General features: G+C 42.8%; 1 protein-coding gene across 2 annotated transcripts in view; it reads left to right on the plus strand.

The window, feature by feature from the left end:
* Positions 1 to 275: 275 nt before the first annotated feature.
* Positions 276 to 27,036, plus strand: part of LOC128043348 (sterol 26-hydroxylase, mitochondrial) — a 40,438-nt gene continuing 13,677 nt past the window's right edge. For both annotated transcript variants that reach the window (XM_052635686.1, XM_052635687.1), the window contains exon 1: positions 276 to 674. In XM_052635686.1, coding sequence (XP_052491646.1) covers positions 405 to 674 — 270 coding nt within the window. In that variant the 5' untranslated portion in view covers positions 276 to 404. The remainder of the gene's footprint in view (positions 675 to 27,036) is intronic.

The raw sequence follows: 27,036 nt of genomic DNA on the forward strand, positions 1-27,036 counted from the left end.
CGGGGCTGTTCAAAACTTCGCTGCACTCCTCCCCGGAGTTGAGACCAAGCGAACTTCGAGTTCTCCTCGAGAGCTTGCGGAAGTGCGAGGTGGGCAGCCGCCGGAGGGGCGGCCATCGTCAGAGCTCCGTCGGGCTCCCCTAAGTCCCCCGTGCATCTTCTGCCTTGGGGTTGTCCGGCCCCTTCCCGAGCCAGGAGGCTTCCAGTTGGAAAGGGTGACTTCTGTGAGTCCCTTAGGTCATATCTGGAGGGACTGAAGACCGCGAGGAAAAGGGAACAATAAGGGCCCGCCTTAGTCCGGCCCGCCCTGGGCCACCGGTACCCTTGAACCCGCCCCTGCTGTTCTGTCTCTGGGCAAATTCCAGGCTCTCTGGCTCGCGAGCCAAAGGCGCGGCGGGGCGAGCCATGAACCGAATGGGCGCTCTGGGCTCCGCGAGGCTGCGGTTGGCGCTGCTGGGGACGCGGGCGGCACTCCCTGGCCTCGGCTCGTACGGGGCCAGAGCCAAGGCGGCGATCCCCTCCGCCCTCCCTGCGGCCCAGGCGGCTGAGGCTCCCGGAACCGGGCCTGGAGATCGGAGGCTGCGGAGCCTGGACGAGCTTTCAGGGCCAGGGCAGCTGCGCCTCTTATTCCAGCTGTTGGTGCAAGGCTACGTTCTGCATTTGCACCAGCTCCAGGTAACCGAGGGAGGGTGGTGGCGATGGTGGTGGGGCTCGCGCCAAAGGGATGCGGTGAGCACCGGGGCAGAGAGGCTGGGGATGAGGAGACAATAAACAAAAAGTGGAGGACATCAGGAGAACGTAGCCCGGGACCGACTGGGGCTGTGGTCATAACCCTGGACGTGTGAAGCGGTTCTGAGTTGAAATGAACAAACAGGTCAAGGAGGGGCGTGAAGCCGGAGGGCACAGGTAAGAGATGAGTCGGGAGGCTAGGATTAAAATGGATAGAGGTTGGGAGAGAAGGGAACTGTCTTGGTAATAGAATAGCAGATGCAAGTGTGCAAGCTGCGTGATGTTATAGAACCACTTTTTCTGTGGTGCTATCCCTACCAGACTTCTTTCAAAGGAAGTGGTTTCTGGAGGATTGCAGAGGTTTGGCAATTTGCAGGGTAAATTTGCCCTTAATGGAAAGAAAGATGTCATTGCTTAAAAGAGTGAAAGGAAAATCATAGACGTTAATGAAAAGGCACATTTTTGTTATTAAGAAATCAATATCCAGTGAACACTGTTATGAGGCAGGGATGGATAGCCCACTGTCAATGGACAGAGACTGGAAAACCCAATGTTGATTAAGTTGGAGAGGTTTTAGGAAGTGAACCGAAGAGATTCACGTGGGATCTGTCTTCCTGATAACTATTAAATATTAACGCACCCACTCTGCCCCAGGAACTTTTCTAAGAACTGAGCTTCAATAAATTATGACCAATACCCACATGGAGGTTAAATGCTCCTTTTGGGGAAGAGGGGGATTGTTGTTGTTCAGTCACTAAGTGGTGTCTGACTCTTTGCCACCCCATGGACTGCAACACGCCAGGCTTCCCTGTCGTTCACCAGCTCCTGGAGTTTGCTCAAACTCATGATGTCCGTTGAGTTGGTGATGCCATCCAACCATCTCATCCTCTGTCATCCCCTTCTCCTCTTGCCTTCAATCTTTCCCAGGATCAGGGTCTTTTCCAATGAGTCGGAGTAAACAAATCAGTAATCAACTAATTTCAGAAAGAAGACCTGAGTGCCCTGGGAGGAGAAGCCAGTCTGGGGCTGGGGACCTTTGATTAGACTGTGCCATGCAGGCACATGTGAGGTTATTAGTGATTGACAGGAAGCATAGACAGCCCTTGGGCTGGGCTGATGAACTGACTGGTCACCTAGTGGCTATGCTGGGCAGTAGTAAAAAATGAGGAGGAACTGTGGGGACTTGGGATATGACAGGCCTTTGAGGAGGGCCTTGAAGGCCAGACTGCGGGTGCTGGGGGTTCCTCTGAAGGGTCATGGTGGGCTCTTGAGCAGGCATGGGGAGAAGATGGCTTCCAAGGGACACTGCCCAGTTATGTGCCATGGGATGGATTGGGCAAGAGAAGCTGAGCCTCCGATAGCAATATAAATGGCAGTATTTGAGCAACCACCTCCCCTCACCCTCTGGAAACTAGACTGAGAGTTAACAATGAGAGAGAAAATGACTGTGAGGCTTTGAAAGTCCAAACTGAACAATTTCTCTGCACCTGGCTGGGCCACTGCCATCTCCCCTGGGGTCTTCTCTGTTGGGTTCATGTTTTTGAGATATGGTGGGCAGGTCACAATGCACTCAGAGATGGTTAAAAAAAATCATTTGCTGTGTGCTCTGCTCCAAGAAACCAAGTAAGCCAAGAAACAAAGTCCTGAGAGCTTCTCCTGCTTGATTTAACCTCTAGAAATGTGAGCAGCCCAGTGGATGCCCCAAGGGTGGGTACTAAGACTTCTTACCATCTCTCAGGGAATGTTTACTGGGAACTTTTCCTCAGGATTATCTCTATAGCAGTAACTACCAAAGAAATTCTCGACTGCCCTAGAAAGTGGAAGAGGAAGCAGGAGAAAGCCAGAAATGTGTGGCCTTTTAAAGGAGAGATTAGGACTCGAATTTTTCAGAGCCTCTTGGCTCCAGCCTTTGTATCTCAAAGATCTGGAGTCACATGAACCTGGGCTGCTCCATGGGCAAATACATTAACCCCTCCGCTGTGTGGCTGGTGTGAGTTAGTATAGAGTGGAGGGCTGCGCATCCTTAAAAGCCCATTAATACCCTTTTTTTGAGTAAGAGGATGCTTCCAGTGACTCACTTTGTATCAGTTCAAATCTGGTTGCCATTCTCACTGGTTTAAACTATGAAGCAACTTTATTGGTTCTTATTAGAAAAGTCTAATAATTGTGTGCCCATCAGGCATAGTTTGCTCCAGGTATTCATGAGACCATCCAACCCACCATTTTGTTCTTCTGAAATTCTCTTGGCTCTGCTGTCTCACAGAACTTAGTTGGTTGGCCTGGATTAATTGCCCATTCCTGAACCCATCATAGTGGCCAAAGGTGCACTATAGCTTAGACTCATGCAGGCTCACTCCTAAAGCTGGGACTGGGATCCCTGCCACCTAAATAGGTGTTGACTGCATAGGAGGAGGAGTGGAACTGAGATAAGGGTAGCTGACCATAACGTCCCCTGTACCATCAGTTGTCCAAAACTGCATATTACACATAAAATTAATAAAATCAGCTTAGGGAAGCATTGTAGGACTTTAAGGGGTTGGACTGGGAATTGAGACATGTGAGAATCAGGCAAGTGCATAAATGCCAATTCCCTTCTCTTTTCTAACTAAAATAATGACAAGAGTGCTGAAAAAGTGAAATGTGAACATATCTTAAATTTATATGTAAATTTACAACAAATTGATATCTTTCAAAGGTGTCGACCCTGAGAATGATAAGATCAACTGTCTATTCTGTAGCTCTGATTGTGGACTGCCTGGGTTGGTGACTCCTCTTGTGTCTCCCAAATGCTTCCTATACATATTTGTCATTTCATGTATCATGTTTCCTTTTTATATATGTATATACTTAAGAAAATTTTTTTTCCTGCGAGAAGCACTTTGAGATTTACTCTTTCAACAACTTTCAAATATACAGTATGGTGTTGTCATAGTCACCATCCTGTGTATTACACCCTGGGAGGTAGTCCTGTAATCCCCACTTATTTTATAACTGAAAGTTTGTACATTTTGACCACTTTCATCCATTTTTCCCTCCTCCCATCCCCCACCTCTGGCAACCGATGGTGATCGGTTTTCCGTATATTTGAGTTTTGTTTTAGTTTGTTTTGATTTTAGATTCCACATATACATGAGATCATTCAGTATTTGCTTTTCTCTGTCTGACATTTCATTTAGCATAATTCCTTCAAGTATATCCATGTTGTAAATGGCAAGATTTCCTTGTTTTTTATGGTTGAATAATATTCCCGTGTGTGTGTGAGACACTTTACTTAGTCATTTATCCATTGATCAACCCTTAGGTTGCTTCTGTGCTTCTATGGCTTGCCTATTGTAAATACTGCTGCAGTGAACATTAAGGTAAATAGTGTTTTCATTTTCTTTGGATAAATACCCAGAAGTAGAACTACTAGGTCATATCATAGTTCTATTTTTAATTTTTTGAGAAACCTTCATTCTGTTTTCCATAGTAGCTGTACCAATTTACATTCTTACCAACAGTGCACAAGAGTTCCCTTTCCTCCACATCCTTCCCAACGCTTATTTTTTTTGGTCTTTGAGCCATTCTGACCGGTACAAGGTGATATCTCATTAAAGTTTTAATTTGCATTTCCCTGATGATTAGTGACAATGAATACCTTTTCTTTTACCTGTTGGCCGTCTGTATGTCTTTTATGGGAAAATGTCAATTCAGATCCTCTGCCCATATTTTAATTGGATTTTATTTGTTTATTTTACTTTTGAATTGTTTGAATTCTTCATGTATTTGGATGTTAACTCCTATCAGATATATGATTTTCAAATATTTTATCCCATTTGGTAGGTTGTCTTTTCATTTTGTTGATGGTTTCCTTTGCTGTGCAGAAGTTATTTGGTTTAATGTAGTCAACTTGTTTATTTTTGTTTTTATTACCTTTGCTTTTGCTGTCAGATCCAAAAAAAAATCATCATCAAGGCTAACCTCAAGTAACTTATCACTTATGGTTTCTTCTGGGATATTTATGGTTTCAGATTTTATGTTCAGATCTTTAATCCATTTTGGGTTAAGTTTTGTGTATAGTGTAAGATAGTAATCTTTTGCATGTGGCTATCCAGTTTTCCCAAAACCATTTATTGAGGAGGCTGTCCTATTATATATTCTTTACTCCCTCATCATAAATAATTTATGATATATATATGGGCTTATTTCTAGGGTCTCTGTTCTTCCACTAATCTGTGTATATGTGTTTATGCCAATACCTATTGTCATAATAGCTTTGTAATATACTTTGAAATCAGGACACAAACCCTCCAACTTTGTTCTTCTTTCTCAAGATTGCTTTGAATATTCAGGGTCATTTTTAGTTACATGTAAACTTTAGGATTGTTTGTTCTATTTCTGTGAAAAATGTCATTGGAATTTTAGTAGGAATTGCAATGAATCTGTAGATTGCTTTGGATAGTAGTTTTTCCAATCCATGAGCATGGAATATCTTCCCACTTGTTTGTCTTCTTTAATTTCTTTCTTCAATGTCATAATTTTCAGTGAACAGGTTAAATTTATTCCTGGATAGTTTATTTTTTTTTTTGATACAATTGTAAATGAGAGTATTTTCTTAATTTCTCTTTCTGATCATTTGTTATTAGCTTACAGAAATTCAACTGATTTTTGTATTTTGATTTTTTATCCTGAAGCTTTACTGGATTCAGTTATTGCTTCTAATAGTTGTTTTGGTAGAGTCTTTGGGGTTTTCTGTATATAATATCAGGTCCTCTTCAAATAGTGATAGTTTTACTTCTTTTCTGATTTGGATACCTTCTTTTTTTCTTGCCTAATTGCTCTGTCTAGGACTTCCAATACTATGTTGAATAAAAGTGGCAAGAGTGAGCATCTGTCTTGTTCCTGATCTTACAGGGAAAGCTTTCAGCTTTTCAGTTGACTCTGATATTAGCCACGGCTTGTTATATACAAGCTTTATTACGTTAACAGTTTAGTTCAGTTGCTCAGTCGTATCCAACTCTGTGACCCCATGGACTGCAGCTCGCCAGGCTTCCCTGTCCAGCACCAACTCCCAGAGCTTACTCAAACTCAGTCCATTGAGTCGGTGATGCCATCCAACCATCTCATTCTCTGTTGTTCCCTTCTCCTCCTGCCTTCAATCTTTCCCAGCATCAGGGTCTTTTCCAATGAGTCAGTTCTTCATATCAGTGGCCAAAGTATTGGAGTTTCAGCTTCAGCATCGGTCCTCCTAATGAATATTCAGGACTGATTTCCTTTAGGATTGACTGGTTTGATCTCCTTGCAGTTCAAGGGACTCTCAAGAGAACTCCTATGTTAACAGTACTTTCTCTCTATACCCACTTTTGTTAGCATTTTTATCGTAAATGACTGTGGAATTTTGTCAAATGTTTTTTTCTGTATCTGTTGAGATGACCCTATGATTTTTATCCTTCATTTTCTTAATGTGTTGTTACACTCATTTATTTGCAGTTGTTCAACCATCCTTGCATCCTTGAAATAAATCTGTCTTGATCATGGAGAATTTTTTTTTAAATATGTTGTTGAATTTGGTTTGTAGTATTTTGTTGAAGATTTTTCATTTATAATCATCAAGAATACTGGCCTGTAATTTTCTTTTCTTGTAGTGTCCTTGTCTGGTTTTAGTATTAGGCAAATTTCAGCATCATAAAATGAGTTTGAAAGTGTTCCCTCCTCCCCTCCCCCACTTTGGGGGAAAAGTTTGGTATTAATTCTTCCTTAAATGCTTGGTAGAATTCCCCAGTGAAGCCATCTGATCTTTGACTTTTGTTTGTTAAGAGATGTGATGACTGATTCAATCTTTTTACTAGTAACTGATCTGCTCAGATTTTCTATTTTTCTTGTTTCAATTTTGGTATGATGTGTGTTTCTAGGAATTTATCCATCCCTTCTAGGTTATTCAATTTGTTGGCATTTAATTGTTCACAATAGTCTCTTGTGATCCTTTGTATTTCTGTGGTATCAGTTGTAATGTCTCCTCTTTCATTTCTGATTTTATTTATCTGAGTTCTCTTCTCTTTTTTTCTTTGTGAGTCTAGCTAAAGCTTTGTCTATTTTGTTTGGCTTTTTAAAAAGCCAGCTGTTAGTTTCACTGATCTTTTCTATTGCCTTTTTAGTCTCTATTTCTTTCTCTCAGATCTTCATTTTTCCCTTCTATAACTTTGGGGTTAGTTTGTCCTTCTATTTTCTAGTTCCATGAGGTGTAACATTATGTTGTTAGAGACCTTCCTTGGTTTTTTTTTTTTTTTCTTCTTCTTCTTTTTTTCACATCATTCTTATTTCTTAATGTAGGCATTTATTGCTACGAACTTCCTTCTTGAAACTGTTTTTGCTGCCTGCCATCAATTTTGGCTTTTACCACTCTTTGCATCCTTTCCCAAAGCCTCTGTTCCCACCTTCTACTGGACATTAACATCAAAGGCCAGATGGTCTGTGACCTTTTGAACCAAGTGGGCTTTGTTCTGCCCAACACAGAGGATATCATTCCCATGTTCAGCAGCTTCATCACCATGTCAACCTCCTTGCTTGTCTGCATCTTGGCTGGCAGCATGGGCAGCCCCATAGTGACTCTGGAAAGGGATGATGTCTGGGTGTTCCCTCCTGCTTGGTCTCCATTATTGCTTGATCTGCCACAACAATCTGCCCATACACCACTGCCACATCAGTGCCCCTAAAAGCATGTTTGATTAGTTGTTCATTTGCTCAGGAATCCCCACAGGGCCTGGGGAATCATCCTTAAATATCTCAAGCAAACATTTGCATCCCCAGCCTCCTTTACCTAGGCACCCCTTCCTTTAAGTTTTGGTATGGTGTATTTTCCATTTTCATTCATCTTTAGTTATTTTAACTTCTCTTTTGATTTCTTCTTTGACTTAGTAGTTTCTGTAGCATGTTGTTTAATCTCCACAATCTCCATGTTGTTTTATCCCTTTAACCAGTATTTGTGAATTGTCCAGATGTCTTCTTGCAGTTGATTTCTAGTCATACCATTATGTGGGAAAAGATGCCTGATCAGATTTCAGTCTTCTTAAATTTATTAAGGTTTCTTTTATGGCCTAACATTTGATCTATACTGGAGAATGTTCCATATTTGCTTGAAAAGAATGTGTATGTTGTTGCTTTTGGGTGGAATGTTCTATGTAAATCTGTTAAGTTCATCTGACCTAATGTGTCATTTAGAGTCAATGTTTCTGTATTGATTTTCTGTCTGGATGATGAAGTGGATTTTCTGTCTCCTACTGTATTGCTATCTTTTTCTCCTTTTAGGTTTGCTATATATTTAAGTGCATGTATTTCTTTCTTTTCTTTTTAATGTTTATTTATTTATTTGACTGTGCTGGGTCTTAGTTGCAGCTCATGGGATCTTTGATCTTCATTGCAGCATGTGGGATCTTTAGTTGTGGCATGCAGGTCTTTAGTTGCAGCATTCTAATTCTTTGTTGTGGCGTATGGGATCTAGTTCCATGACCAGGGATTGAACCCAGGCTCCCTGCATTATAAGCACAAAGTCATAACCACTGGACCATCAGGCAAGTCCCCTAAATGCCTTTGTTTCTTATCATTGCCTGTTTATGTGGCTTAGAGACTGGGGTTTGAAGTTCCAAGGGATGGGCCTATGTTTTTCCCAGCTCTGTGTCCCCCCAGCACTAGGCACAGTTCTGGGTACAGGGGAGGTTCTTGGTAATGTTTGATAAATAAATACATTTCATGTACCAGTCAAAAGGCTGTGAGTGGTACTGAGCAGTAGCTATATCTGATGGTAAACTTTGTGAGACTCTTCTCAGCTCCCTAATCTGAGTTGTTTGACATAAGATAGAGTAAAAAACAGACGATGATGGAGATGGGCATATTGATCAAGACTGGCCCTTCAGGTTTTGGCTTTGTAGGTTCAGAAACTAAATTTTGTCAGTTCATTCAGCATGAGTAGACTATTGGGGACTGACCCTCATTGGCCAAACCCACAGAAACATATTGTGGATTGGAGTATTTATTTACAAAACTTAGCCCTCCCAGGAATCTTACGCTTCATCACACAGAAGCCCCCTATTCTAGTTGCTCCTACCTGTCAAACTACCCCCAAACTTAGCAGCTTAAAGCAACAGTTTGTTATTATCCTCATGATTTTGTGGGTCAGGAATTTGGGTAGTGCATATCAGAAATGGCTTATCTCTGCTTCACAGTGGAGTGGAGCTTTAGTTTGAATGGGTGAAGATGTCTGAGATGGATCAAGTAGGGTCATATATTTGGGCCTCAGGTCTGACTTTTAGCTGGTTTCCTTAACTTTTCTTCATGTCACATATGCTGGGGCTGGAATTTCCAAGATGGCGTCTTCAGTTGCATGTTGGGTGCCTGGACTAGTTTGACCAAAATGGCCGAGTGTCTCTTTCTCCACATAGCTAGCCTGGGACTTCCTCACAGCATGGTGGGTCTCTGGATAGTCAAGACTTCTTCCAGGGTGCTGGTTTCCCCCAGAGTGGATATTCCAAGAGATGGAAGTGGAAGTTGCCAGTTTCTTAAAGTCTCTGTCTGGAAACTGGCATAGCATCATCTTTGCTGTATTCTACCCATCAGAGCAGTTACAGAGTACACCCAGAACCTAGAGAAGAAGATGGAGACCTGACCTATTAATGGTAGAGATATCAAAAAGTATGTGGCCCTCTTTAATAGGCTTAACCTCTTCCTAGAATCCAGGTACCTAGGGAGAGGAATTAGTAACTGCTTTAATCGATTGCCTGGTGTACAAGAATTGCGTGGAAAAAAATTTCTTCTAGGCCTTGGAGAAACCTGTCTGAATGTGCTTCTCTGGTGCCTGTTCATTAGATTAAGTATCTCTCTCTCTTCAGAGATAAACACTGCCTATTTTTGCCGTTTGGCTCCTCCTTCTGGGTTTTGTAATGACCTGTCTCATCCTGTTAACACATTCTTTCTTCAGTTTGGCTAATACCGTTGATTAGATGGATTTTCTTTCCCAGTGCTCAGGTTACCATCAAGCCTTCCCGAGATTATCCTCCAGTTACCTTGACTTGGCTCAAGTGTTCCTCAGTCTCATCTGGCAGACATTTACAAATTGTCCCTGAGACTCTGGTGGAATCTAATGTATCGCTTTAAAGCCTCAGGGATGGGAAATTTGAAACTAGGTATTAGGGTATAGGTGGCTCAGTGGTAAACAATCTGCCTGCCAATGCAGGAGCCGTAGGAGACTTGAGTTCGATCCCTGGGTCAGGAAGATCCCCTGGAGAAGGAAGTGGCAACCTACTCTAGTATTCTTGCTGGGATAATCCCATGGACAGAAGAACCTGGTGGGCTACAGTCTGTGGGATCACAGAGTCGGATGCGATTACCGTTACCAGTAGGGTATAAAGTGTCACTTATACCAACTTAGCAAATGCACTACCAGAATTTTTATCTTACAGATAAAATTTGTGGTCAATGAAATATTCCTGACTATTCAATACAGCAGTATTTCTGATTGGGAAATGTTAGAATGACCTACATACATGTTGCAGTAGGGAACTAATTAAATAAGTTATAGTACATTCATACAATGGAATTTTATGCAACCGTTAAAAAGAATAGAGGCAGGAAGGCTTTCCTAGTGGTCTACTGGTTAAGAATCCCCCTGCCAATGTAGGAGATATAGGTTCAATCCCTGGTCCATGAAGATTCCACATCCTATAGGACAACTAAGCCTGCGCACCGTAGCTACTGAGTCATCACCTGAGAGCCGAAACTTCTAAACCTACATGCTGCAGCTGCTGAAGCCTGCATGCCCTAGAGCCTGTGCTCCATAACAAGAGAAGCCATCGCAATGAGAAGCATGTGCACTGCAACTAGGAAGTAGTTCCTTCTTGCTGCAACTAGAGAAAGCCTGCATGCGGCTACAAAGACCCAGCAGACCCAAAATAAAAATAAACAAATAAAAACATCTTAAAATGTTAAATCTTTTAAAAAAGAATAGGGGCAGATCTATATGTATTGATATGAATTTCTTACTGTGATATGGGCGGAAAGTAAGGTCCAAAACTATATAATATGCCATCATGCTTAGTCGCTCAGTTGTGTCCAATTCTTTGTGACCCCACGGACTGTAGCCCGCTAGGCTCCTCTGTCCATGGAATTCTCCAGGCAAAAATACTGGAGTGAATAGCCATTCCCTTCTCCAGGGGGTCTTCCTGATCCAGGGACTGAACCAGGGTCTCCTGCATTGCAGGCAAAATCTTTTTACTGTTTGAAATTTTTTTACTGAGAGAGAGAGAGAGAATGTGTATAAAATATCCCTGGGAGGACACACAAGAAATTGGTAATTTTGGCTGCTTCTCTGTAGGGGTCTTGAGTCTGGAGATGAGACTTAGGAGAAAGACTTAACTTTTTACTGCAGGACTACTATGAACCTCCATCAGAGTTTCCTCTGGCTTCATCCTGCCCAGGCATAATTCACCAACTTTTGAGTCTTTTTGTGCCCTTTTTGTACTGTTTACATTTTAACAGTGTGCATATACATATTACCTTAAAATTTTTTAAGAACAACAACAAAATAATGGAAAGCAAGAGATAAAAGGATGGCTGACCTAGCTTCCTGGTCCAGCATAAAATTTTGAAGTCTTTAATAGGTCTTCCTCTTGTACCCCTGTTTGGCTCTGTGTCCTTACTTTTGATGTCCACTTCTGCGTCTGCACCCTCTTTTTAGTTCTGTGTCCATTGCTAGTCACCTTGTCCTTGTTCTTGGAATACTCTCATTGTTCCACTCCAGCCCAGCCCAACTTGCAGGTGTACACAGTGTACAGAGGTTTGCCTCTGGGTGTGTCAGGAGTGTGGCTTTCGGATGGGAAATGCTTCTGTTTTCCTAATAGCCTCTCTGAAGATGTCGCAGGCAATGCCTTTTCCTGGATCACCTTTAGATCTTCCTCTATTCTCAGTCCATTGTTTCTCTACAATAAACAATCAGAGGGAAATTCTTATTGTTCACCTATCCTGTGCATGTCTTTGTAACCTTATGACAGTGCTTCTGTCTTGCATAAAAGCAGACATTTTTATGATTATCGAAGTAATAACTGCACACATGCACAAAAGTGTTTTTTTTGTAGCTTTGTTTGTAAAATAAAAAATTCAGAAGCATGTTAAATGCCCATCAACAGGGTAGATAGATTGTGATATAGTCATATAGTGGAACACTATGCAATATTTGTAATGAATGCACAAGCTTTTATATATCAATATAGAACTTAGCAGGGAGAGGGATAAATTAGGAGTTTGGGATTAACAGATACACACTACTGTATATAAAATAGATAAACAGCAAGGAGCTACTATGTAGCACAGGGAATTATATTCAATATCTTGTAATAACCTATAATGGAAAAGAATATGAAAAAGAAAAATATATATACATATGTGTATATATATATGTCAAATGGAATTACTTTGCTGTACCTGGAAACTAATACAATATTGTAAATCAACTATCTTCCATTAAAGAAATAGAACTCAGAACCAAAGTTGAGTATAAAATGATATGTGTTGTTTTTCAGTTGCTCAGCTGTGTCCTACTCTTTGCAACCCCATGGACTGCAGCACGCCAGGCTTCCCTGTCCTTCTCTATCTCCTGGAGTGTGCTCAAACTCATGTCCATTAAGTCGATGATGCCATCCAACCATCTCATCCTCTATAGCCCTCTTCTCCTCCTGCCCTGTCTTCAATCTTTCCTGACATCAGGATCTTTTCCACTGAGTCAGCTCTTCGTTTCAACTAGCCAGAGTATTGGAGCTTCAGCTTTAGCATCAGTCCTTCCAATGAATATTCAGGTTGATCCTTTAGGACTGACTGCTTTGATCTCTTTGCTGTCCAAGGGACTCTCAGGAGTCTTCTCCAGCATCATGGTTTGAAAGAATCAATTCTTTGGCACTCAGCCTTCATTATGGTCCAGTTCTCACATCAGTACATGACTACTGGAAAAAACCATAGCTTTGACCATATGGACCTTTGTTGGCAAAGTGATGTCTCTGGTTTTTAATATGCTTTCTAGGTTTGTCATAGCTTTCCTTCCAAAGAGCAGATGTCTTTTAATTTCATGGCTGCAGTCACCATCTGTAGTGATTTTGGAGCCCCCCAAAATAAAGTCTGTCATTGTTTCCATTGTTTCCCCATCTATTTGTCATGAAGTGATGGGACCAGATGACATGATCTTAGTTTTTTGAATGTTGAGTTTTAAGCCAGCTTTTTCACTCTCCTTTTTCACTTTCATCAAGAGGCTCTTTAGTTCCTCTTCACTTTTTGCCATTAAGGTTGTGTCATCTACAGATCTGAGGTTATTGATATTTCTCTCAGCAATCTTGATTCCAGATTGTGACTCATCTAGCCTGGCATTTTGCATGATGTACTCTGCATAGAATTTAAATAAGCATGATATGTAAGACACTGTTAATATTTCTAGAAATTAAAAGCCACATGAAGATGATATGAGCTATCATAGTGTGTGTATATATATATATACATATAATATGTAACAAAATTACATAAATATTGACAGAACAAACACTTTTCAAATTCAAGATAGTGGTTGCTCTGGGGCCAGGGCAAAGGGAAAGATAAAAAGGGGACTTTGAAATGCTTTCATGTTTAAAAAGTATTTAAAACAAATATGACAAATATTAACAGCTCTTGATTCTGGAGGGACAGTATATAGTGTTAGTTTTTAAGTCACCCACATTAAAATATTCAAAATAAAAAATACAAGTAATCATGCTCATCATGAGTCCATATGGACCCCTGGCTTGGTCTGATCTTCGAGAAGAGCGCTCAAGGCAAGACTCAGAGCAAGGAGAACCTGGGAATGCTGTTAAATATTTAGCACCTTCTGTCACTTGGAAACGTGAATTCCACTTATGTGAGGGGGTTGAGGCTAAACTCCTGATGACACTTGGACAGCACTGACTCACGGCTGTCCCAGCTGGAGTCCTCTTCACCTTTGACCCTAAATGATGCCTCTTGCTGGCATCTGTCAGGAGAGGCAAAAGGGTGCCCTGTGCCTGAAGCTACATCTCTCCGTCTGTTTATCTAGCTGATGGTTGCCAGGTTTTTCGGGCCAGGTTTGTTGACACTGGCCAAAAAGTACTGGTTGTTTATGAGTTCACTTTTGTCCTCAGGACTATTTACTTGCTGTTTCAGTGTTGTTTTCCTTGCGCTGAGAGCCTCCCCAAAGAACCCATCATCAGTAAACCAAACAGGCCCCCGAGTAGGAGAATAGAACATCACAAGGCAATATTCCTTTTTTGTTTTTTTTTTTGAAGGGAGATTTTAGACTGTAAAGAACCTGCCTGTAATGCAGGAGACCTGGATTCGATTGCTGGTTTAGGAAGATTCCCTGGAGAAGGGAATGGCAACCCACTCCAGTATTCTTGCCAAGAGAATCCCATGGACAGAGGAGCCTGGAGGGCTACCTACATACAGTCCATGAGGTCGCAAAAAGTCGAACATGACTAAGTGACTATCACTTTCACTTTTAGATGATTTTAATGTGGTTTTTTTTTTTCCTTCTGACAGCTTTCTTGAGGTATAATGACATACCATACAGTCCTCCAAGTCTCTCATGTTCCAGGGGGATCACAAAGTCTGCCAAAACTCACGTTTTGAGCTCTTAAGCTGTAGCTCAGGTCTTTGAATGTGTGGATATGTGTATGTTTGCCCCATGGCTCCAACCCTGACCTTTCACTGATCCAACTAAGGATTCTCAGGGGCAGAGATCACCCCATCAGACAGATATTCTAAATATTTACTTTTATATATTTATTTAGCTGCATCGGGCATGTGGGATCTTAGATCTTCATTGTGGCACATGGAATCTAGTTCCTGGACCAGGGATCAAACCCTGGCCTCCTGTATTGGGAGCATGGCATCTTAGCCACTGGATCACTGGGGAAGTCCCCAGATAGATATTCTAATTTTACTATTAGGAGCTCATACCAAATCTGTTCTGTTTGTCTTAGGCACCATCAGGTGGAAGTCACTACAACCATGACTCTCTCTAGTTTGACTAGGCCTATTTGGACTGCAGCAGACTGCCAGAGAAGGCAATGGCAACCCACTCCAGTGTTCTTGCCTGGAGAATCCCAGGGATGGGGGAGCCTGATGGGCTGCCGTCTATGGGGTCACACAGAGTTGGACACGACTGAAGCGACTTAGCAGCAGCAGCAGCGGCAGCAGACTGCACCCAGGCTCCTCGTTCAGGGGACAACTAGAGTTGTCAGCAGCCACACCTCCCCCACCTCAGCTGGGCCACAGAAGTTCTGGGCAGTGTGATTGTCTATTGCCACCCATGCTGAAGCCTGTAGAACAACCCGTGACTGATGAATAAACAAAAGAGGCCAGCGGTAGCAGGATGAGGCCGAAGAGGCCAAATCAATGTCCAGAAAGTTAATCTTGCTCTGTCATCTTTAGTGGAGACTAGTTCTTTCTGACGCCACTGGATCTTGGGACATTTCTGAGAGTTTTCAGATCAGATTCTCTCTGGCCAGTGGTCAAGTTGAGGGTGGTGACAGCAGTCTGGATTAAACTGGTGAGATGTCTGTAGACAAGAATTGAAAGAGAGAGATTAATAGTCCCTCCCTCCACCCCCAGCCTCCCAGGGTTGATCTCCAATGTCCCACACCGCACAGGTGCACCTGTCATTTCCACGGCCACATGACCAGTTTGAACAGTCTCTCTAGCAGTCACTCCATTCTTTGTCCCCATCCTCCTGGGTCTTACCCTCACATGATCCCTGGTTTCTCCTGAGGTGCCTCAGTTGTTTCTTTCTTGTATACGTGGTACCACCCTAGAACATCTCCCACCTCCTGACATGGGGGCCACATCAAGACCATTTTAGGAGTTGTCACCTCATATCAAGGTCATTACCATTAACATCTATGATTGTGCAACAGCGGCAAGCAAAGATGGGGACTGAAGAAGCACCAAAACAAGACTGAGCCCCAAAACAAGTTGTTTGAAGTCAAGAAAACTTGGCAGACTGCCAGCTACAAAGGCCAGTGGCAAGGACACTTTGGGGCACATAGCAAAGGGGTACTGGATCTGGCCTGTCCTGGCAAATAGACTGTGTAGGTCCCCTATCATTTGAGTAGTTCACTCCCCGACTCATCTTTCTACTTGCAATTTCTGGTGGCCTGGTTTCCCAAGGGGGTGGGTGTGGGAAGAAAAGTGGAGGAATGAGAAGAGGGAATTACGTAGTTCGGGTCTCTTACAGCCTATCTGGACCTCTTGCCACCTCCCCCATGTCATAATGAAAAATTGCTTAAACAGGAGGTACTCTTCTGGTGAACTGCCACATTTATAGTCCAAACTGATTTTCTGAAGTGTCCACTGGGAACTGAGCCTTGGTTGTCCAGTTATCTTTTTCAACTTCTCCTTTAAGTGTCTGTTTCCTCTTTCAGTGGCACCTGCTCCCTGGGGGTGATATGAGGCATGAAAGATCCAGTGAATACCCCCAAGTAGCTGCCCACTGGTAGGCAGTTGTTACTATAAAGGTGGTGCCACTGTCTGATTGGATGCTCTTGGGAATCCAAATATGTAATACAGTCCATCTAAGGGTCTTTGACTATGCACCTATTCCACCCCCATCTGCTGTGTGGATGAAGATGGCAGTGCCATGCCTTGAAAAAGTATCTACTGCAGCCAGTGTCCAATGCCATCCTTATGAGAATGATAGGGGACCTACACAGTCTATTTGCCAGGACAGGCCAGATCCAGTACCCCTTTGCTATGTGCCCCAAAGTGTCCTTTGCCACTGGCGTTTGTAGCTGGCAGTCTGCCAAGTTTTCTTGACTCTGCTCAAACAACTTGTTTTGGGGCTCAGTCTTGAATTGTGAACTGTTTACCATGCCTTGTGCAATGGGCATCCCAGATCTTATCAGTTTGCTGATTCCACTGATGTTCATCCAAGAACACCTTTTCCATAGACATCACCTGGGTCACAGACAGGGAGTGTGGATCTTGTGTAATCTGCTGCCACAATGGTATCCTCAGAAAGGCTGAGACTTGACTAGCTAGGCATCCTGCAGCCAAGTAACAGCCCATTCTGCCCTGAATCAGTGAAAATGTAACAGGGTATTTATGGATAGGTCTTTTCAAGGCAAATACCATAGCTCATAACTCTGCCCAGTAAGTGGCATTTCTGTGCATAGTTTTTTTATTTCTCTGTCTGCACCTTGCAGCATATTGGATCATAGTTCCCTGACCAGGGATTGAACCTGTGTCCCTGCATTGGGGGCACAGAGTCTTAATCACTGGACTGCCAGGGACGCCCCTTCCATGCATATCATGCATACTTTTAAACATTTTTCTTTGTGTTGCACAACAGTAGCTGCTCAGTAGACCCCACGGCCTTCAACTTAGCTGATCCATCCATGAAACAGGCCAAGGCATTGTCAGCAACCTCAGTGTGTTGAAGACCCCAAGAAACCCAAGGTTTAAGTATATACCCTGCATTTGAATCAGCACATCTAGAGAGTGACTAACCACTTAATGCTAGGTTTACTTCTTTCTTGGACATTGTTCTCATTTCTTCCCCCCGTCCCATCTTTTTTTTTTTTTTGCCTTGCCGTACAGCTTGTAGTATCTTAGTCCACTAACCAGGGATTGAACTCGGGCCACAGTAGTGAAAGTACAGAGTCCTAACTACTGGAGCACTAGGGAATTCCCCTGGTGTTCTCCTTTCTGACTCATCTCATGAGAGGCACATCAGGGTACAGCAACACTTTGCTTTGTCTATCTCTCAATGTCCACCAGAACTCAAAAACAAGCTAGGCAGTATCTTTCAAATGGAGTGTTCTAAGTGGTGATGTCAGGCAAGCACCATGTCCAAACCCCTAGAGAGCCAGTGCCTAGTGGCCACATAACTTTGCCACAACTTCTGTCTGCATAATTGTTAGTCACTGACACAGGCCTTGTAGATGACTGTCATCATGATCACATGGCATTCTCCCCTGAACATATGTGCGTCTATGTCCAAATTTCCCCTTTTTATGGGGGCCCCAGTCATACTGGATTCAGGTCCACCCTTGTGACCTCATTTTAACTGGATTACTTCTATAAAGACATCATCTTAAAATAAGGTCACATTCTGAGGTACTAGGCTTAGGACTTCAACAGATAAATTTGCCAGTGGGACCCAGTTCAAGCCATAACACCCTCTCTTAGCCTGAAGGGCATTTATCTCGATCTGTGTCTAGGCTTCCATTCTGGAAAACTGGTTGCCTAGAACCAAATAGTTTTCCAGTGTCTCTCTTTGGGGCACAAGAGAAGATATAACTGTCCCTTAAAGATTGATGGTACCCATTGAATAAACTGCTCCACCTAACCCTGAGTGACTATCTCATCATCAGGGCATTCGTGATTTCCACTATAAATCCAGGCCTGAGTTACAGTGGCCCTCCAGGAAGTTATAGTTTCCTCTCTTGTCATCTGTGGGTGATTGTGAGATGATGGCTTCATTGTGGATGTAAAGGCTCACTGTAACAAGCCCTAATTAGTCTTTACCTGTTCTTCCTCCACCCACATGTCATCAGTAAGGTATTCATGGCCAGAGTGGCTAGGAGCTTCATTTCAGTTCAGTTCAGTTGCTCAGTCATGTCCAACTCTTTGCAACCCCACGGACTGCACCACGCCAGGCCTCCCTGTCCATCACCAACTTCCAAAGCTTACTCAAACTCATGTCCATTGAGTCGGTGATGCCACCCAACCATCTCATCCTCTGTTGTCCCCTTCTCCTCCTGCCTTCAATCTTTCCCAGCCTCAGGGTCTTTTCAAATGAATTAGTTCTTCACATCAGGTGGCCAGAGTATTGGAGTTTTAGCTTCAGCGTCATCCCTTCCAATGAAGATTCAGGACTGATTTCCTTTAGGATGGACTGGTTGGATCTCCTTGCTATCCAAGGGACTCTCAAGAGTCTTCTCCAACACCACAGTTCAAAAACATCAATTCTTCGGCACTCAGCTTTCCTTATAGTCCAGCTCTCACATCCATACATGACAACTGGAAAAAGCATAGCTTTGTCTAGACGGACCTTTGTTGATAATGTCTCTGCTTTTTAATATGCTATCTGCTGCTGCTGCTGCTAAGTCGCTTCAGTTGTGTCCGATTCCGTGCGATCCCATAGACGGCAGCCCACCAGGCTCCCCCACCCTTGGGATTCTCCAGGCAAGAACACTGGAGTGGGTTGCCATTTCCTTCTCCAATGCATGAAAGTGAGAAGTGAAAGGGAATTTGCTCAGTCATGCCTGACTCTTCACAACTCCATGGACTGCAGTCCACCAGGCTCCTCTGTCCATGGGATTCTCCAGGCAAGAGTTCTGGAGTGGGTTGCCATTGCCTTCTCCGGTAATATGCCATCTAGGTTGGTCATAACTTTTCTTCCAAAGAGCAAGCATCTTTTAATTTCATGATTGCAGTCACCATCTGCCGTGATTTTTCTGCTGCTGCTGCTAAGTTGCTTCAGTCGTGTCCAACTCTGTGCGACCCCATAGATGGCCTCCTACCAGGCTCCTCTGTCCCTGGGATTCTCCAGGCAAGAACACTGGAGTGGGTTGCCATTTCCTTCTCCAATGCATGAAAGTGAAAAGTGAAAGTGAAGTCGCTCAGTCGTGTCCAACTCTTAGCGACCTCATGGACTACAGCCTACCAGGCTCCTCCATCCATGGGGTTTTCCAGGCAAGAGTACTGGACTGGTGTGCCATTGCCTTCTCCGGCAGTGATTTTGGAGCCCCCCAAAATAAAGCCTGTCACTGTTTCCCCATCTATTTGCCATGAAGTGGTGGGACCAGATGTCATGATCTTAGTTTTCTGAATGTTGAGCTTTAAGTCAACTTTTTCACTCTCCTCTTTCACTTTCATCAAGAGGCTCTTTAGTTCATCTTCACTTTCTGCCATAAGAGTGGTATCATCTGCATATCTGAGGTTATTGATATTTCTCCTGGCAGTCTTGATTCTAGCTTGTGCTTCATCCAGTCCAGCATTTCTCATGATGTACTCTGCATATAAGTTAAATAAGCAGGGTGACAATATAAAGCCTTAATGTACTCCTTTTCCTATTTGGAACCAGTCTGTTGTTCCATGTCCAGTTCTAACTGTTGCTTCTTGACCTGCATACAGATTCCTCAGGAGGTAGGTCAGGTGGTCTGGTATTCCCATATCTTTCAGAATTTTCCACAGTTTGTTGTGATCCACATAGTCAAAAGCTTTGGCGTAGTCAGTAAGGCAAAAATATATGTTTTTCTGGAACTCTCTTGCTTTTTCGATGATCCAATGGATGTTGGCAATTTTATCTCTGGTTCCTCTGCTTTTTCTAAATCCAGCTTGAACATCGGGAAGTTCACAGTTCATGTACTATTGAAGCCTGGCTTGGACAATTTTGAGCATCACTTTGCTAGCATGTGAGATGAGTGCAATTGTGCAGTAGTTTGAGCATTCTTTGGCATTGCCTTTCTTTGGGATTGGAATGAAAACTGACCATTTGCAGTCCTGTGGCCACTGCTGAGTTTTCCAAATGTGCTGGCATATTGAGTGCAGCACTTTCACAGCATCATCTTTTAGGATCTGAAATAGCTCAACTGGAATTCTAGGAGCTTGAAGTCAGTCATTAGGTGATGAATTGATTTCCATGCCTTCTCAACAAGCAGAACTGGTGTGGCTTTTGCATCTGCTACTGGGAGCAACCAAACTTCAAGAGTCTCATTAGATTTTTAGCCAAATCTATTTCCAGTTTCTCCTTTCCTGCTCCTTGTAAGAAGGGATCTTAGTCTATCTCTGAGGAGCTGACTGCCCTGGATGAGTAAAGATATTTTATGTATGGTCATAACCTTCTGTCCTAGCCAGGCAATTTCGCTCTCCTGGTGATACAGAAGGGAAAGGAACAATCATGGAATGCTTCTAAAAAATTGTGTGGGGCCTTTAAAAGGCCCCTTTTAAAGGACTTCCCTGATGGCTCAGGTGGTAAAGAATCTCCCTGAAACTGGGCTCAATCCCTGAGCTCAGGGATCTTGAAAAGATCCCCTTGAGAAGGGTATGGCTACCCACTCCCATATTCTTGCCTGGAGAATTCCATAGACAGAAGAGCCTGGCAAGCTAGTCCATGGGATCACAAAGTCAGACACGACTGAGCAACTAACACTTTTCTCTTTAACTCTAAGCACCAGTGGAATTCATTAGGCTCTCAGGACAACAGTCAAGGACTCCAGCCCCCTTGTCGCTAAGTACACCAGCAATCAGGTCCTGCCACTGCCCACTGGGATCCCATTCCATACCTTGTGAGTTGGCCTGCTGGGGTCCCACTTTCATTTTTCTAAAAGGATGTTGTGACTTTATCAGCTTTGGGGAGGTTGTTGTTTTTCAGTCCCTAAGTCATGTCTGAGTCTTTACAACTTCATCAATTGCAGCATACTAGGCTCCTGTGTCCTCCACTATCTTCCAGAGCTTGCTCACATTCATGTCTATTGAGTTGGTGATGCTGTCTAATAGTCTCATCTTCTGCTGCCCTTTCTCCGTTTGCCTTCAATCTTTCCCAGCATCAGGGTCTTTTCAAATGAGTCAGCTCTTCGCATGAGGTGGCCAAAGTATTGGAGCTTCAGCATTAATCCTTTCAATGAATATTCAGGGTTGATTTCCTTTAGGATTGACTGGTTTGATATCCTTGCAGTCCAAAGGACTGTCAAGAGTCTTCTCCAGCACCACAATTCAAAAGCATCAGTTCTTTGGCGCTCAGCCTTCTTTATGGTCCAATTCTCACATCTAATACCTGACTACTGGAAAAACTATAGCTTTGACTATATGGACCTTTGTTGGCAAAGTGGTGTCTCTGATTTTTTATACTCTGCCTAGGTTTGTCATAGCTTTCCTTCCAAAGAGCAAATGTCTTTTAATTTCATGGCTGCAGTCACGATCAGCAGTGATTTTGGAGCCAAAGAAAATAAAATCTGTTACTCCTTCCTCTTTTCCCTTTCTATTTGCCATGAAGTGAAGGGACCGGATGCATGATCTTAGTTTTTTGAATGTTGAGTTTTGAACCAGCTTTTTCACTTTCCTTTTTCACTCTCATCAAGAGGCTCTTCAGTTCCTCTTTATTTTTTGCCAATGGTTATCATCTGCATATCAGAGGTTGTTGATATTTCTGCCAGCAATATTTGGGAGGAGAGGGTTCAAAATCCCATGTAGTCCGTCTGTCAGGAGCAGGGGGGCAACACCCCTGGAGTATGGTTCCTTTTGCAAGTACAGTATTTATATCAGGAACATACTGCTTTTTAGTTGGTAAGAGAGCAATTTTTCTTTGACTGCCAGCGGGATTCTGTGTTGTCAGTCCAACATTATTTGGGGAAACCACTTGACAAGCTCACTCCAAACCTTGTTGGGGCTTAGCAGTCAACCCTGCTGAGATCTTTATCTTGCTAATCAAGATTTCCTTTCGGGGCTTCCCTGGTGGCTCAGTGGTAGACCATGCAGGAGACACGGGTTTAGGTTCGGTCCCCGGTCCAGGAAGATCCCATGTGCTGCGGAGCAACTAAGCCCGAGAACCACAAGTATTGAGCCTATGCTCCACAATAAGAGGAAACCACTGCAATGAGAAACCTGCCCACCTCAACTAAAGAGTAGCTCCCCACTCACCGCAACTAGAGAAAGTCCATGCAGCAACAGAGACCCAGCACAGCCAACAATAAATAGATAAATAAAATTATTTTTTTAAAAAAGACATTACACATTTAAAACTTTGGACATCAGAGGAAGTTTCCTAACATTTTTGAAAGTCACGTAATTAAACATTGTATTACTAGTTTCACATTTTTGCCAAAGTAGTAGGAGGAATGGCCTCAGACGTCTCACTTGCAGGATCACTTCCCCTTTTGTTCTCTCTTCACTGTGGTTCTTGCCCCAAACTATTATAGTTGCTTTTTTTTTTTTTTTTTACAGAAACCCAGACACAGGAATGTAGAACAGGCACCTCAGGAATTCCACAGTGGCTGGAAGCCCAGGGGTCCAGCACAGGCAGCCAACCCCACCCACTACCAGAAAGCACCAATTTCAGTTTTCAGTGGCTGGTTATGGACGAAATAGATAGGACTGTGAGAAGACCCCCTACTCCTCTGCAGGATGAGTCTACTGTCTCCTAACCTGGCCACCCAACCCCTCCACCCACCACCACTTTCCTCCTCCCCTCACACGCTAAAGAACAGCCCTAAACAAAAGGGGTCAGATGACTGCGATGCTGAGGTGTAGAGTACCAGGTTGTTGGGGAGCCCCTGCTAGCCTGCAGGAAGAGATTTTATTATCTGTAGCTCTTTTCTCAGAGGGGAGAACAGCACGGCTACATTGGTCAGAACTCAGAGGCGATGGGAAACTCTCAGGATTTTGAGGACTTATGCCTGTCAGGAGATATAGGGGACATAGGGAGGGAGATAGCTGGGTGACAGCTACATGCAGGTCTCCAGTTCTGTTATGGGAGGAAAGGGCATTCAGCCTCAGGGAAGGCTAGTTTGGACAAAAAAATGTTGCCTGCCATATCAGTCAACACAGGATACTGTGGTCATTAAGTCATTGGCCACTGGAGCTGCCCCCAGCAATCTGCTGAGAGGGGATCCAGGGTAGAAAAGAGCAAGATACTGGCCCTAGGTAGCTAAGGTGCATATCAAAGGAATGATTTCAGTGAGCCCAGACTCTTGCATATATGTGACAGGGACAGAATAAAGGGACAAAGTAGATAATTAAATAAGTAATCCTACTAGGGGATTATAAGTAGAAAAAATATAGGATACCCCTGTTAAGTTAATGATTACTTAAGAAGGTTTCAGTTCAGTTCAGTTGAGTTCAGTCGCTCAGTCATGTCCGACTGTTTGCAACCCCGTGAATCACAGCACACCAGGCCTCCCTGTCCATCACTATCTCCCAGAGTTCACTCAGACTCACGTCCATTGAGTCGGTGATGCCATCCAGCCATCTCATCCTCTGTCATCCCCTTTTCCTCCTGCCCCCAATCCCTCCCAGCATCAGAGTCTTTTCCAAGGAGTCAACTCTTCGCGTGAGGTGGCCAAAGTACTGAAGTTTCAGCTTTAGCATCATTCCTTCCAAAGAACACCCAGGGCTGATCTCCTTTAGAATGGACTGGTTGGATCTCCTTGCAGGTTTACTTAACCACAAAACCAAGCAAGCTTGCTTAATGAGCAACAAAACCATGCAATAGAAACATGAGACAGGCCCCGAAGCAATAAAACAATGGTGGCATGAGACCCACAGCTTGCCCAGTGAGCTCAGTGAGTTAGGACACGCTCTCTACACACATAAAAAGCAATAATTTCTGGACCTAGCTTGACCATATAAAGACATGTAAACTCCCCTGCTCAACCTGGAGGAGGAACTAATGATGGAAGCGTGACATCTACTCAAGAAAAACAAGGTCTTCTCCCTCCACCCCACTTTTCTTTTAATTATAAAACTGTAGCTGAGTAAGTTCTTGGGGTATAGCATCCTCACCTGCCTGCTTGTAAGCCTCACAAACATCCTATTCTAGTAAATCACTTCTTGTCATTGCTTTGCTTCTTGTGGAATTCTTTCTGCATCGAGACATAAAGAACCACACAGAGCTCTTCAGAGGACCCTCACAATGCCACCCAACAGTTTCACATAGAAAAGCACTAAGTTTGTTAATTGCAGATGTCTGGTTTTCTTTAAGTAACAGTAATCTTCTGATGTTCCAACTACCTGGGTTTTGTTGCAAAAGCTGTTACATATACTGTTTCCTCACTTACCTCTTTGGAGCAGTCCCTCAGAGCTATCTGAGAGGCTGCCTTCTGGGCTTAAGTCTTCAGAAATTTCACTGAATAAAACATAATTCTCAACTTTTAGGTTGTGCATTTTTCTCGGTTGACACAGGGTTCAAGCCTTTGAGTCTGCAGACACATGCAAGATTGCGAGGGGGCCACCGCCAGTCTATTATACAACAAAGTGACAGAGCCTCTGAGCTGGAACTGAAACTAGGACAAAAGTCTCCTTCCAGGCAATCCTTGACCCCTCAACTGAAATGAACAAGACAGCTGTGGATGACTGACTTGAATTCAAAACCCATGACAATGAGACAGGCACATTTTTTTTTCCCTATAAAATGACCCTTCTTCTAAAAAAAGGCAAATAAATATGAGTTGCCTACTAATTATTTGTGATTACATAACTCGTGTAAGAGCATGTCATTTCGACTTAGTTGAAGTAATTTGCAGAAGTAATACCTGATAAATTTCTGTATTGTAGAGAAATCAGAAAATATAAAGACACAAAACAAAGAAAATCCAAATCTTCCATCTCAACACCCTGTACATATGAAGTGTCTGGCACACATAGGTGTTAATAAGCATTTGTGGGCTTCCCTGGTGACTCAGTGGAAAAGAATCCACCTGTCAATGCAGGAGACATAGATTCAGTCCCTGGTTCGGGAAAATCTCACATGCTGCAGAGCAACTAAGCCCACGTGCCACTACTATTGAGCCTGTGCCCTAGAGCCTTCCTGTGCATTGCAAGGGAAGCCACCACAATGAGAAGCCTGCGTACCTCAACTAGAGAACAGCCCCTGCGTGCTGCAACTAGAGAAATGCCCACACAGCAATGAAGACCCAGCACAGCCAAAAATAAATAAATAGAATTTTTTAAAAAAGCATTTGTGAAATGAATGCATAAATATACACATAGTCTTCAGGGCAAGTAGGTATTAATCCTGCTTGTTTGTCTTTGGTGAATAGACTTCCACACTTCCCCCATGCATCATCCACATATGTACTTTTTGAATGAAAGCATACCATATACTCTCTTTTATAATCTGCCCTTTACTAATATGAATATCTTTTACTATCACTTGAGTAACAGTTTTTAATGGGTATTGCATTGTGGCTACATGAGAATATACTGAAGCTTATTGTTATATGTTTAGATTTTTAAATGTATAAAGGTTTGATAAATATATCTATCGCTAAATATCATGCACATCGTGAATTAGCTCCTTAAAATAAATTCTCCTGAAGTGGAATTGGTGCAGTAAAAGATTTCATGCAGGCCTTTGATATATATTGGCTGCCAAATCATCCTCCAGAAGTTATAAGGGCAACAGTTTTGTGCAATAGGGGGCATTCCCATTATAAAAGAGACTCTGCCAGTGTCTTCTTCCCAGAGCAAATAGACAAATGAGCAAACACCCCTAAAAACCTGATCTTTAATCCTATATAAGTAGCTGGCAAGGCAAAGGAAAGGTTGGTCTGGTCCTCTCTTCTCGATTCACAAGAGAGGAAGTCTTGGAACCACAGAAGGGCCAACTCAGGGGAAGCCCCCTCACTCCCTTTCTGTTCTCTCTTTGCTGAGGGGAAATCTCTGCAGGGCCCTTTCTGAGCCTCTGGAGGTTTTAAGTATCACAAACTTCTAGGCTTTTTCTTAGGGGAAATTCACGAGGTATAAAACAACGAACCATTTTAAAGTGCACAATTCAGCAGCATTTAGTGTATTATTAATGTTATAAAACTACTGCCTCTCTCTAGTTTCATAACTTTTTCAAGTTTCGATACCCTAGAAAGAGACCCTGTTATTAGTCACTCCTCATTCCCCTTCATGTCACCCTTTGGTATAAACATTAATCTGCTTTCCATCCTTATGGATTTGCCTTTTTCAGATATATCATACAAATGGAATCATACAATATGAGACCTTTTGTCTCAGCTTCTTTCAGTTAGCATATGTTTTCAAATTTCATCCAAATTGTAGCTTGTCTTGTACTCCCGTACTTTGTTCCTTTTTATGGCGGAATTGTTCCTTTTTTTTTTTTTAATTTTTATTTTTACTTTATTTTACTTTACAATACTGTATTGGTTTTGCCATACATTGACATGAATCCACCACGGGTGTGGCAGAATTGTTCCTTTTTATGGCAGAATACTATTCCCTTGTATGTATATCCCACAATTTTCTTACCCATTCATCAGTTGATGACTTTCAGGTTGTTTCCACCTTTTGATGATTATAAGTAATCCTGCTGTAAACATTCCTGTACAAGTCTCTGTGTGGTATATGTTTTCATTTCTCTTGAGTATATGCCTAGGAATGGAATTGCTGGATCATATGGTAATTCTTAATGTTTAACTTTTTGGGAACTTGCCAAATGGTTTTCTACAGCAGCTGCACTATTTTTACTTTCCCATCAGCAATGTACAAGGGCTTCAATTTCTCTACCTGCTTGCCAACAACTTGTTATATTCAGTGTTTTGGATTTAAATCATTCTAGTGGATA

Source organism: Budorcas taxicolor, chromosome 2 (genome assembly GCF_023091745.1).
Source record: "Budorcas taxicolor isolate Tak-1 chromosome 2, Takin1.1, whole genome shotgun sequence".
NCBI classification, from domain to species: Eukaryota; Metazoa; Chordata; class Mammalia; order Artiodactyla; family Bovidae; genus Budorcas; species Budorcas taxicolor.